A 13,340-nucleotide genomic window follows, 5' to 3' on the forward strand; every position below is an offset into this window, starting at 1 on the left:
CTGGCATGACTTGTTTTTGGTTGTAGGCAACGAGAACACGGTAAGCCTCTTGTTGCTCTCTCTTATGATGCTCTACATCATTTGATGGGATCTGTTGGGATCCATCCCCTAACTGTGATGAAAGAGTTGTACTATAGGTAAATTTACCAATATGATGAAGTCCTTAAAGTGGATTACATTTGAAGCATGTAGTTATGATTCTGCTGAACTGGAATCCGAACAATCCTAAAAATTTGTTAGATGATTTTGGTTTGGAGGGTAATAGAGACACAGACTATGTGTCTCCAAAAATCTATGTATTTTCCAAGTTCTCAAATTGGATGGTCTCCTGCTTGACCTGGTCTGTTTTCAAATCAACAAATTATGGTGCAAACATGTGTTGTGGTCAGTGCATTCTATCTATCCATCTAACATGGGTCACTGAGATCAAACAGTGCTTTGCTTGTCACACACTTGAGAAAATGTTCAATTGTCACAAAGTGTTTGGTGCCTACTTTTCCATAACTGGAAAACAGAAAGCTCAGTGGTGGTCTTGACCTTGTTTCTATTCATGCTAGTATGACATCCATTTTATTTCCATTTCCATTTAAAGCCTTCCCTGCTGCTTTATAGCAGCCTGAGCACAACCTGACCTCCTATGGTTTCCTACAAACTTTTAAGAGACATTTATAATGCAGCTATGCTGAACAAAAATGTGAGATGATTTGCCAGACTGGTCGAAACCACTATGCTAGTCCAAAACATATCTGGCTTTAAAATCCAATTTATTTCACTTGGGGTTGTGGGCAAGTAAGCAAGCTGAGGATTTCATTCCAAGCATTCTTTAGGAACCATCACAAGAAAGACTGAAACAAATTACAAAAAAGTCTTGGTTGACTTCTAGTTAGAAATAGGAAAAGTTTAGGATTGTTACAATGGATCTGTAATGGTAGAATGGTATATCTGTATTTTAGAATGTGTTTATGAATGTTGATGTAAGCTAATAATTTTTAATCTGATTTATAATGTACTGTACAGTTTTTATATGTGTGTTTTATTGTAAGCCACCCTGAGTCCCCTGTTGGGTGAGAAGGGTGGGATATAAATGTTGTAATACATAATAAATAAAATAAAATACAGTATACTCTTTCTTTCTTGCATTAGAGTTAGGTGTTTTGGTTATCTGGGTTTTTTAGAGAATTAGTCTTGTGTTTTATTCACTATATTTTTTCTCTTTTCTCTTTGCCCTTTTAAAAATGTATACATTTTAAAAATGTATATTACTTTGATTGGGGATTAGATTGTTTGTGTAAAGAAATCAATACATTATATTTTTTTAAAGAACCCAGGTAAGTTTTTGCACAGCCGACAGCTCCAAGAATCACTAAACCAGAGTATCTTCCAGAAATGCATGCTGTGGGATTCTGGGAATTAGAGTCCAAAGAAGCAAGTGGTCTGAGCTCTAGTTCTAATAGCCCATTTCCTTTCCCACTACCAAATAATTATTGGTCAATAACTTAGCATCAGAGTGATTTAAGTTATGATGATGAGTAATATGTAGCATCTTAAAGGACTGAAGAAAGGGGACACATAAATGATTAAAAAAAAAAATAACAAACCCTCCCCTTTCAGTACTCCTGTCTGACACCGGACTAAAAAGTTTCCTTCCATCCATTTCGTCATCTTCTTTTCTTCCTTTTTTTGGTGGCTGCTCTCTTATTTCACAACCCCTGAGCTAATCCTGCTATTGTTCCTATTAGCAAGTTTAAGCAGGCAAGCTTCAAACAGACCAGCAGTGGGTCACAAGGTTTAATGGGCATGCAGATAATCATCCAAATTACATTTCTAGGACTGATGGACCAGACAGGCTTAGAGGGTAACTTTACCAGCTTTCACTGTTAATCAGAAAGGATTGTGTGTCTCAGTGTGTATCTGTCTTTGCCGGCCTCCTGGAGAGGCTGGCCCATAGGCCTGATTAACAAAGGCAGCTGCATTAGCTTTTCTTCTCTCCCGAAGTTCGTTGGAGAGGCCCAAATGACATGAAAGGCAAATGTGGCCACGGCTCAAGCACCAAGCGCTCATCACTGTGAAATTATCCACTCTCCGCTTGCAGATTACTATACTCAACAAAACAGTTGTTGCCAATTTTCATGATCCGTTAACACTTAGGAACCTTCCATACCGATGGATCCTTTTTCACCTTTATTGTGCACATCATCAAGGGCTAAGTGCGGCAGGCCACTTCCCATTGTCTGCGGAGTTCAAGAGTGATGAATTGGGACAGGCTCAAAAGGTTTCAATGACTTCATGTTCTAATTAATAGACAGGGCTTCGTTTGGAGAGAGGACGAATTAACTGAAAGGGATGGGACGGCTGAAATTAATACTCGTCCAAAGGATGACATCTGCTTCTTGAAAACAGTAGTTTTAAAAGTGGAAAGGAAAAAAAAACCCACAGGCAGAAAGAAATTACATACTCGAAGTCCAAACATCTAGGCTTGCATCTTGAGTAAATGGGTTTCTAATATCTAACCAGAGTGTTCAGATGGGCCTCTTTGTAGATGTGCAGTAAACAATAATATCTGCTTAGCGGCTGTAGCTTTCAAAATGTTAAACATTTTTTTAACTACAGATATCAGAATTTCCCAACCAGCATGTTGCCATTGACCATGCTAGCTGGGGAATGATGGGAGTTGTAGCCCAAAAAAATAACTTTCACACATTGTTTTGAATGGAACAAGAAGGAAGCAATATCCTTGCCACACTTTCCCCAAGCGTATATTAAAGATAAAAATGTTTAGCTGAGTTAGTAACCAGGAAAGCGTCTCTTCCCTTATTTATATAACAGCAATCTCACATTAGGATTTGAACCCAAGACATATGTAGTAACTAGGTACTGTATATACTCGAGTATAAGCCTAGTTTTTCAGCCCTCTTTTTAAGACTGAAAAAGCCCCCCTCGGCTTATACTTGGGTGAGGGTCCTGGTTGACTTATATTTGGGTCAGCTTATACTCGAGAATATATGGTACATTTATTATTTTACTCTATTTTTATTATTATTATTAATACATTTATTATTTCACTCTGATCTTATTATTATTATTGCATTTATTATTTTACTCTATTATTACATGTATTTATTATTATTATTATTATTATTATTATTACATGTATTATTTTCCTCTATTATTATTAAAAGGATACATAAGCACATTTACATTGAAGAAGATGAGAATAATGATTTGTTCAGAGCTGATCAGTCTTATCTTAAATTTGAGCTTTATGTAAATATTCAGAAACATTTAACCTACTGATGCCTCAATTAATGTAATTTTATTGGTATCTATTTTTATGTCTGAAATTTACCACCCTCGGCTTATACTGGAGTCAAGGTTTTTCCAGTTTTTTGTGGTAAAATTAGGTGCCTCGGCTTATATTCGGGTCAGCTTATAGTCGAGTATATACGGTATTTTCTTCATTATTATCAGTCCTCTACTGTTACTAATCAGAGGAAAATATGTTCTTAACTGATAATGTCCAAAACTAGTTCCAAATATTCACAGCTTTCATAAATCGATCAAACATGAAGGGCGAGGAGTTCAGAAACCTATTGAAAGGTTAGTTAAATCCTTTTAATCTGGATCATTATTGTCAGTTCAAGGATCAAATATTTCTATTTTCTTAGCTCTCATTAATCTTGCTAGAATTGGATGTCTGATAGTGTATTGATCACTAAAGAAGGCACACAAAGGAAAGGGGCAAGAAAGAAGGCAGGAAAATTAGGAGATATTCATGAAAAATATCTGAAATGCTGTATGCAGACCACTTGCCTGACATGAGAAATAAAGAAGAATGAGATCACAGGTAATTGTAAGTGCCTCATCCATATAAGAACAGAGAAGGAAAAGCCAAAAGCTATTTAAAGGGGGGGGAGGCTTAAAGCGAATTTAGCTAAGTGACAAATGGAGTAAGTCCTTCCTGCATGCAGGTTGGTAATGAAACTAGTCTGCTGATGTCATTTCATTCAGTTGTGATCATTTATAGAAAAACATTCACCATTCTCAAGTATAGGGAGGTTTTAGGGTGCTAGGAAACAGTGGCAGAAAATCTAACTTGGCAACCAAGTTGTTCTCATACATAGACACAAACATTTATTTTTGCCTGTGTAAACAAATGAGTTAACGGCACTCCATGCAGTCATGCCAGCTACATGATCTTGGAGAGATCTATGGACAATGCCGGCTCTTTGGCTTAGAAATGGAGCTCAGCACCAACCCCCTGTTCCAGCTTACATACAAATTTCGCTAAAGAACAAACCTACAGAACCTATTTTGTTCATAACATGGGGACTGCCTGTACTGTATTCTGTTCAATTGTGTTCCATTCAAAGGAGCTTTTATGCTACTATAATTGCACATTATCAGCCTTGTGTGATAAAGTCCATGGCACATCTTGCTTAAATCCACTGTTTATAAAATTAATATTGCTGAAGGAAAAAAAACACAGGTATTCTGACCTGATGACTGTCAATTTTTCTTATGAAAAAAATCAAGTCAAGGACTAGCAAATCCTAGAATTTGCAGCACTTTATCAGTCACCTTGTATTTACAATATTTATATGGTTCACTTTACCCAATCTATTTTTACAACCTCTCTGTTTTAATCCATGTTTTTATTAAGTTTTTGTCATTTATTTTTATTGGGTAATGTTTAATTTTTTATAATTGTGCATGTTTCTTGTCTATTGTTGTGTTTTATATTGTTATTGTTTTTATTTGGGCTTGGCCCCATGTAAGCCGCCCTGAGTCCCCTTTGGGGAGATAGAGGCGGGGTATAAAAATAAAGTTATTATTATTATTATTAGCAAATGGCACATGTATGCAAAAGAACTTTGGCCATTTTTGATCTTGTTACCCAAGTTAAGAGATGGAGACGAAGAATAGTACAGTTAAAAGACAAAGCAGAGAAAGAGAAAGGGAGAGGGAAGAGAGAGAACGAAAGGGACACACCTCTTGTAAAATGTTACTTAATTAATTATCTGGAAAAAGATATCTTAAAAATCAATTGGAATGATTCTCATCAATAAAATAAATAAATTATTCAGTTAAACATTCTTAAACACATTTTTCTAGAAGTCTTCAAGATTAACGTTGGTAATACTTTAGCATCTTTTAAATGTTTTAAATTGTCATCTATGTTACAGGTAGCCCCTGGTGGTGCTAAACTTTCTGACCAAAAGGTTGGCGGTTCAAATCCAGGGAATGGGGTGAGCTTTTGCTGTTAGCCCCAGCTTCTGCCAAACTAGCAGTTTGAAAACATGCAAATGTGAGTAGATCAATATTTATTTATTTATTTATTTACAGCATTTATATTCCGCCCTTCTCACCCCGAAGGGGACTTAGGGCAGATCGCATTACACAGTAATAGGCAAACATTCAATGCCTTTTAACATAGAACAAAGACAAACAAACACAGGCTCCGAGCGGGCCTCGAACTCATGACCTCCTGGTCAGAGTGATTCATTGCAGCTGGTTACAGTTGGCTTGCTCTCCAGCCTGCGCCACAGCCCGAGCCCTGCTCTGGCAGGAAGGTAACAGCACTCCATGCAGTCATGCCGGCCACATGACCTTGGAGGTGTCTATGGACAATGCTGGCTCTTCAGCTTAGAAATGGAGATGAGCAGCAACCCCCAGAGTCAGACATGACTAGACTTAATGTCAGGGGGAAACCTTTACCTTTATCTTATAGGTATATCAGATTCTTCATCGGGGTGGACTATCTCTCCAACAGTTGTATAGCATCTTTTATTCTTTTTACTCTGTGCCCTACTCTTTTGTAATAGTAACTATTCACAGAAAAATAATTTTAGCTGAGCTTAAAAACAGCAATTGCATTTAAAAACAGCAACTAGGCAACCCATATTTTCCCAGTGTCTCAGAATTCAGGATCATTTTCTGGTTTGGAGACACATGCTGAGAATAAATTTCATGTTCTCACATCCAAAACCTCTAAAGAGCATTGCATGATAGTTACATTCCTCACTGTCTTCAATCCATGGATCCCAGTCCTGCATTTTAGGTGTCACTGATACAGCAAAAACAACATTCTTTGAAACATGATGCTAGATCCATTGGCTCTAAGTAATAATTTCAATTTTTCTTCCTTCCTGAGACAGAAATCCATTTTAAATACAGCCCTGTCAACCTGACACAAACTGAAGCTCGGAACCTCTTAGTTTACAGGAAATGCAGCCCTATGAAATGGCACAATGCAAACAAAAGGAAACCCCAGCCCTTTAAGATGCCATCATGGCTCAACAGTTTATCTCCTGACTAATTTACTTTTAATGAGGATATTATGGGCACTATAAAAAAGAGAGAGATAATAATAATATGGTACTCTTAGGGGCCGCGCAGCTTTGGAAGTGCACACTTCTTTGCTGAATAGCCTTGAACTTAATCCAGGATTACTCAAATGCATGAGAATTGTTGGCAGACTGGAAACAACATCCCAGGGTCTCCCTTTGTATTGTAACCTTCATCACGGTATCGGCTTGCAGTGAAACTTGAATATCCTAACGGGATTAGAGTTGAAAGAAAAGAGTCTCAGGACTGGACTTTCAACTGAAACCCCGCTGTGAGAAAGACCACGCCACTGTCTTTGACCTTTTTCCTTCCTCTGCCTGAGTCCAGTTGTGCCTAGTCAAGTGTCTAAAGAAGACCCCATCCGTTTGCTCTCCGTTTATCCTTTTGCTCCTAGAACAGGTGTCTGGTTACTTAAAAGAAAAAGCATGGAAGTCTCTGATCTTTGGCACAGGCAAACCCAGCCAGTGTGAGCAATGTACTTCCCAAGCAGAAAATTGCCCCGTCTCTGCAATATTCACGGTATAGAGAATTTCTCATCTGAAATATCTCAGATTTGAGACAACATATTTTAAATGATATTTTCAATCGCTTTATCTGCCTGTAAGGTACTACAGTGGTGTGCCTCCATTTGCATTAATACAAAATATTGTTCAGATGAATATTTAGGCACTGAGAGAGGTTTTTAAAAAAATCTTGTATTTCAACAGCAGGCCCCTATCCAGATGACAATCTGCTTTTGGAAGTTATTCATTTTCAAAATACTTTGCAATACAGAACAGACTCCTGTTCAAGACAATCCCCAAGACCTCATGTGTCCAAGGGAATAATGGCATGTTTAAAGATCCTGACAGATGCTCCAAATCCACACAGATGATCTTGTTTGTATTTTCTTTTTGAAAGGCCTTCCTAAGTGATCACATTTGCAATTAAGGAATTCCAAGAGAAAGAAATGCTGTCACTGAAGTGCATTGTAAACAAAAGTCACCAATTATTCAAAAATGCATTTTAATCAAGTTACCTACTCAATTCATACAACTAAGAGCCATTTATATTCAAGGACAGTTTAGGCAGATGGGAAACTGCCTTATACAGAATTAGACAACTGGTTTGCCTTACTCAGTGCTCTCTTGGTGGTCAGGCAATGGGTTTCATGAAAATTCACACTGGAGTCTTTAACCATATTATCTGGAATTCCTAGACAGCACTACAGAGAGCACTACAGACTAATATGTAAATGTACTATTTCAATAATAATAATAATAATAATAATAATAATAATAATAATAATAATAATAATAGTTTATTTTTGTACCCCGCCATCATCTCCCCAAAGGGACTCGGGGCGGCTTACATAGGACCAAGCCCGGGTAATACAATAAACAAGATAAAACACCTCAAAAAAGAAATACAACACAATATAAAATTTATACAATTAACATCATAAAAATAAAATCGGGCCGGGATGTGGTGCAGCTGGCTAGTAACCAGCTGCAATAAATCACTACTGACTGAGAGGTCATGAGTTCGAAGCCCAGGTTGGGTTAAGCCGCCGACCATTAAATAGCCCAGCTTGCTGTTTACCTAAGCAAGCTGTCAACTAGGAAACTTAGATACACTTTATGCGGGAGGCTAATTTAACGAATTTACAACACCATAAAATTGCCAGCAGCACGTGGAAAGGAATGAGGAAGTACAGCACTCAGTGTCAATCGTGGATGAGGAAGCAACAGCCCCCCCTGTGGCCGGAATCAAGCATACCCTCATGAAACTGAAAATGTTAAAATTGCCTCTGTGTGTGTCTATACTGTATGTTGTTTGTCTGATGGCATTGAATGTTTGCCATATATATGTTCATTGTAATATGCCCTAAGTCCCCTTCAGGGTGAAAAGGGCGGAATATAAATACTGTAAATAAATAAATAAAATCATAAAAATAAAGTGGTGACCATAGTAAAACATGGTTTAGACACCAGGGTAAGAGTCATAAAAACGAACTGGGTAGAGTGCACCGAATGAGTTTTGTAAACAGAAGAGAAAAGGTAATTGGCTAAAGTGCAAACTTAATGAGAGAGCAATTTGGGATGGGGTGGACCAAACTGTATCAAACTGATAGAGCATGGTAAAGTGCAACAAATATGAGATGGTCACCAGTACAGAATCTATCATGGGGATGAGAAATTCATTCTCCAAAAGCCTGTTGGAATAGCCAACATATTAAAGATAAAGGTTTTCCCCTGGTGTTAAGTCTAATCGTGTCCAACTCTGGAGGTTGGTGCACATCTCCATTTCTAAGCCAAAGAGCCAGCATTGTCTGTAGACACCTCCAAGGCCATGTGGTTGATATGATTACATGGAGCGTCGTTACCTTCCTGCCGCAGCGATCCCTATTGATCTACTCACATTTGCATGTTTTTGAACTGCTAGGTTGGCAGAAGCTGGGGCTAACAGTTGGAGCTCACTCTGCTCCCAGTATTCGAACCACTGACCTTTTGGTCAGCAAGTTCAGCAGCTCAGTGGTTTAACCTGCTGCAACACCAAGGGCTCAATTTCCACATTACCTTTGTATTATTAAAATATAGCTAAAAATTCAGCAAAAATGCCCCTCAACCAAGTTATGGAGTAATGAGTTTTCTGCAAATATGAAAATAATGATGTTACAAGTTATTCTATTGTTTTGAAGCAGATAACAGTACAGTCATATTTCAGTTAACAAAATATCTGAGAAAGAAGCTTCTTAGTCATTTTGAGTCTCCTTGTGAAGAGAAAAAGCGGGATATAAATAAACCTAATAATTTTTTGTGTGTGTGTCAGGAGCGACTTGAGAAACTTGAAGTAGCTTCTGGTGTGAGTATTGGCTGTCTGCAAGAACGTTGCCCAGGGGATGCCTGAATGTTTTGATGTTTTTGCCATCCTTGTGGGAGGCTTCTCTCATGTCCCCGCATGGAGCTGGAGCTGATAGAGGGAGCTCATCCGCACTCTCCCCAGATTGGATTCGAACCTGGAAGCCTTCAGGTCAGCAACCCAACCTTCAAGTCACAAGGCTTTAGTCCACTACGCCATCGGGGGCTCCATAACATTAAGAATAGTAATAATAATAGTAATAATAATAATAATAATAATAATAATAATAATAATAATAATAATTTTACAGTCTTTTAATGTCTGCCCTGCCTCCCTTTTCTTGAACTTTGTCTACCTAGCCATTTAAAAAAAAAAAAAGCAACAAGAGCATTGTGAGGATGGTGAAATGAAGGAGGACTAGAGACAGCATAGATTTACAGCTTTCACCACCAAAAGGGTTAGAACAGTTGAAGCTAGTGAAAGAAAGTGTAATCCCTAAATCCAGTTTTGGAAGAAGTCTTGGCTTCTAGGCAATTCCATTTTTTAAATAAATCATACAAAGCTCACTTGACCTCGTTGTTCCATTCCACCTGTACATAGCTTTAGGTTGGAATAAAATGTTTGCAAAAACATGTTCAAGCTGTTACTCTTTTTTGTGTGTGTTGTAGGAACCTATCTCTATTATTTCCATGTTATTTCTGCCTCTGACACCAAAGTGCCTGTTCAAGAAGCAGTGCCTAAGAATGCATCTATTTCATTCAATGATGTATACTTGCATTGTCCCCTCAATATCCTATGAAGATTATATGTTATGAGTGACAAAAAAACTTGTTCCATGATACTTTCAAGTTCTGCTGGAGTTTCACCTGCAGTCATTCACATGTGCATGAAAATGCATTTGCAAAAGATTGGAACTGAAAAATGTGGACTGCAAGAAAGAAAAGGTTTTGCTGAAAGTGGAAGATTGAAAACTTGTACCTACTGAGGAAAGATACAAAGATATACTGATATACAACAGAACACCAGAATTGTTATGCATCCATTGGTATGTATTTCATTCTTTTAAAAAAAGAAAAGATGAAAAAGTACCTGTACAAAACCACACACCATAAAGTCATCAAATAGTGGCAAACTGGGACGGTCTTCTCGAAAAACGATGATTCTGTAGATGCTGACAACCTCATGAACTGACTGAGACACATCTGTTACCAGAATATTTACTCTGTTTATTCCAAGTCCAAGTGGATAATTTGCAGCACTGTTAGAAATTGGGAGGAGTGGAGGTGACAAGAAAAACAAAATATAAGTGAAAATATACCTAACACATATATATTGTATGTATACATTCCAGTGCATTTTAAAGGTATCACAGAACATAAAATCTCTGGTTTCAAAATCTTTCACATTTTCTTTTTTCTTTTTTCTTTTTTTTCGTGTCAGGAGCAACCGGAGTTGCTTCTGGAGTGAGAGAATTGGCCGTCTGGAAGGACGTTGCCCAGGGGACGCCCGGATGTTTTGATGTTTTTACCATCCTTGTGGGAGGCTTCTCTCATGTCCCCCACATTTTCTTTATAAATAGTCATATATGACACATGCATGAAGTCTAGGCATCTTTCCTTCTGCCCCTTTGTTCTTATTAATATTTTCAGTGGTTCTATAGTTCCATTGGTCAGTCTGTGAGAACAGCATCTCAGGCATAATATAAGAAGGATTAATTGCTTTCAAGATCCTTGATACTAGAGATGGTCCGTGCAATCATATTGTCTATTTCTATGTATGTATGCTTGTGAAAGCTGGACAATGAAGAAAATAGTGAAGAAAATCAATTTATTTGAAATGTGCTAGAGAAGAATTCTACATATATAGTGGACTGTTAAAAAACCCCAAATAAATGGGTTCAAGAGCAAATCAAGCCTGAACTGTATCTAGAAGCTGAGATTCCTAAACTGAGATGTATTTTGAACATGAGACGGCATGACCCACTAGAAAATAAAATAATGCTTGGTAAGGTAGAAGACAGCAGAAAAAGAAATGAGACCACAGGTGGATAGACTCAGATCAAGGAAGCCACAGTCCTGAGACTGGAAGACCAGAGCAGGGCTATTGATGATGGTGGTGATGATGATATTATTATTATTATTATTATTATTATTATTAATATTATTATTATTATTATTATTATTATTATTATTTTATTATGACACAGCAAACAAGATAGATATGCTGGATTTCGTATCAAAAAATCACAAGTCGAACACTTCCCAAGTGTCTAGGACTGTGTGATGTATTTTCGGATGATGTGTGCAGATCCCAGTAGGGTGGCCTTTTGCAGTTGGCAGATCGTGATTTGTCAATGTCTATTGTTTCCAAATGCCAGCTTAGATCTTTTGGCATGGCACCCAATGTGCTGATCACCACCGGAACCACCTGCACTGGTTTCTGCCAGAGTCTTTGAAGTTCAATCTTGAGGTCCTAATTGCAACTTGAGTTTTTCCTGTTGTTTTTTGTCAATGCGACTGTCACCTGGGATGGCAACATCAATGATCCAAACCTTTTTCTTTTCCACAACTGTGATGTCTGGTGTGTTGTGTTCCAGAACTTTGTCTGTCTGGATTTGGAAGTCCCACAATATCTTTGCGTGCTCATTTTCCAATACTTTTGCAGGTTTGTGATCCCACCAGTTCTTTTCTGCTGGGAGGTGGTACTTGAGGCATAAGTCGTTATTATTATTATTATTATTATTATTATTATTATTATTATTATTATTATTATTAATCTTTTTATCTCCACAAGAATAGGGTGACATGGAGATCTCTCACTCACTTCATAAGTCCAAGTCAACTTGATGATAGTTAACAACAACAAATTTGGAATTCTCAACCAGGTAGCTCTAGTAGCTCATCAAACTACAAATTCCAGGGTTCCATAGGAAGTTGACAAGGCAGTTAAAGTATATTCATAATGCTATAATTGTGTAGTGTGTCAAAGTAACAAGAAGTGTTTGGATGTCTTGATCCAGACACTTAAGCCATTGAAAGAAGTCCTGTATAGGATAAAAGAAAGCCTCTTATGCAGGCATGGGCAAACTTTTTAGCATGGCGGTCACACTGTGGACTGGGCTGGGCTGGGCCAAAGGGAGGAAGGCCAAGTTGGCCAGTGGGGGAGCCTGGGGGTGTCTGGTGGGTGAATTTGACACACAGCTGCTCTGGCCCTCCTGGGGATGCCACACCCCCAGGTTGAGAGGCATGAGGAAGCAGAGAAGGGCCGGAGGAAAGAGCCCAAGGGGCCGCATCTGGCTGTTGTGACGCAGCCACAGGATAGCCAGAGTGAGGATGAAGAAGGGGATTCTGGGTTTCAGATACAAGAGCCAGTTGAGCCAGAAGATGGGCTGCAGGAAATACAGGCTGATTCAGAGGCTCGATAATTGCAGTTTGAGCACAATGAACTGTTGACCCCAGAAGCCATAGATAACAGCCAGGATGACATTCCCATGGGAATTAATGAGCAAGAGAGCTCTCAAGTCCCGGTTCAGGTGCAAGATAACAATAACGAAGACCTTGAATTATCTAGGGCTGACCATTTGTTATGGAGAGGTTTTCAGGTCCGTAGGAGTGAGAGGCTAGCGGGAAAGAAAGAGGCCACTTATGGGAAAAGAAATGCCTTTCTCGGGTGCTTTTAAAAGTGTGTGTTTGCAGATAGCTCGTTGTCAAAGCAAATCCTCGCTTCATCTGTGTGGATGTTCTTGTTTCATGCTCAAGAGAAGTTTTCCTGGATCTTTGTACATATGGACCTTGTTTTTGGGATCTACTGTTTATTGCCTTGCCTTATGGATTCTTAGATTACTATGGTTTATGGACTAATGGATTTTCATGGCTTATGAACTATTTGGATTCCTATTGACTCTTTTATTGCAACTTTGAGAACCCTTTCAACTGCCTGCTTTGATTTATATATTTGCTTTTGCTCAATAAAACTTCAAAGGACTTTCTTCTGTGTCTGACTGGGTGTCTATAGCAAGGTGAACTATTCTGAGGTGTGACACTGGCCCACGTGTCTGGATTTGCCCATACCTGCTCAAATGGGTGAGAAAATTCTCAAACATTTGAAAAACAGATTTTCCCATTAACAAAATGTCTAATGGAAACTTTTGAGGG

At 38.3% G+C, this 13,340-nt stretch overlaps 1 protein-coding gene across 4 annotated transcripts in view; it reads right to left on the bottom strand.

Moving 5' to 3' along the window:
* Positions 1-13,340, bottom strand: part of cped1 (cadherin like and PC-esterase domain containing 1) — a 163,451-nt gene that overhangs the window by 62,469 nt on the left and 87,642 nt on the right. For all 4 annotated transcript variants that reach the window (XM_062982353.1, XM_062982354.1, XM_062982355.1 and 1 more), the window contains one exon: positions 10,276-10,444. In XM_062982353.1, the coding sequence (XP_062838423.1) occupies positions 10,276-10,444 (169 nt within the window). The remainder of the gene's footprint in view (positions 1-10,275; positions 10,445-13,340) is intronic.

Source organism: Anolis carolinensis, chromosome 5 (genome assembly GCF_035594765.1).
Source record: "Anolis carolinensis isolate JA03-04 chromosome 5, rAnoCar3.1.pri, whole genome shotgun sequence".
Classification (NCBI taxonomy): domain Eukaryota; kingdom Metazoa; phylum Chordata; class Lepidosauria; order Squamata; family Dactyloidae; genus Anolis; species Anolis carolinensis.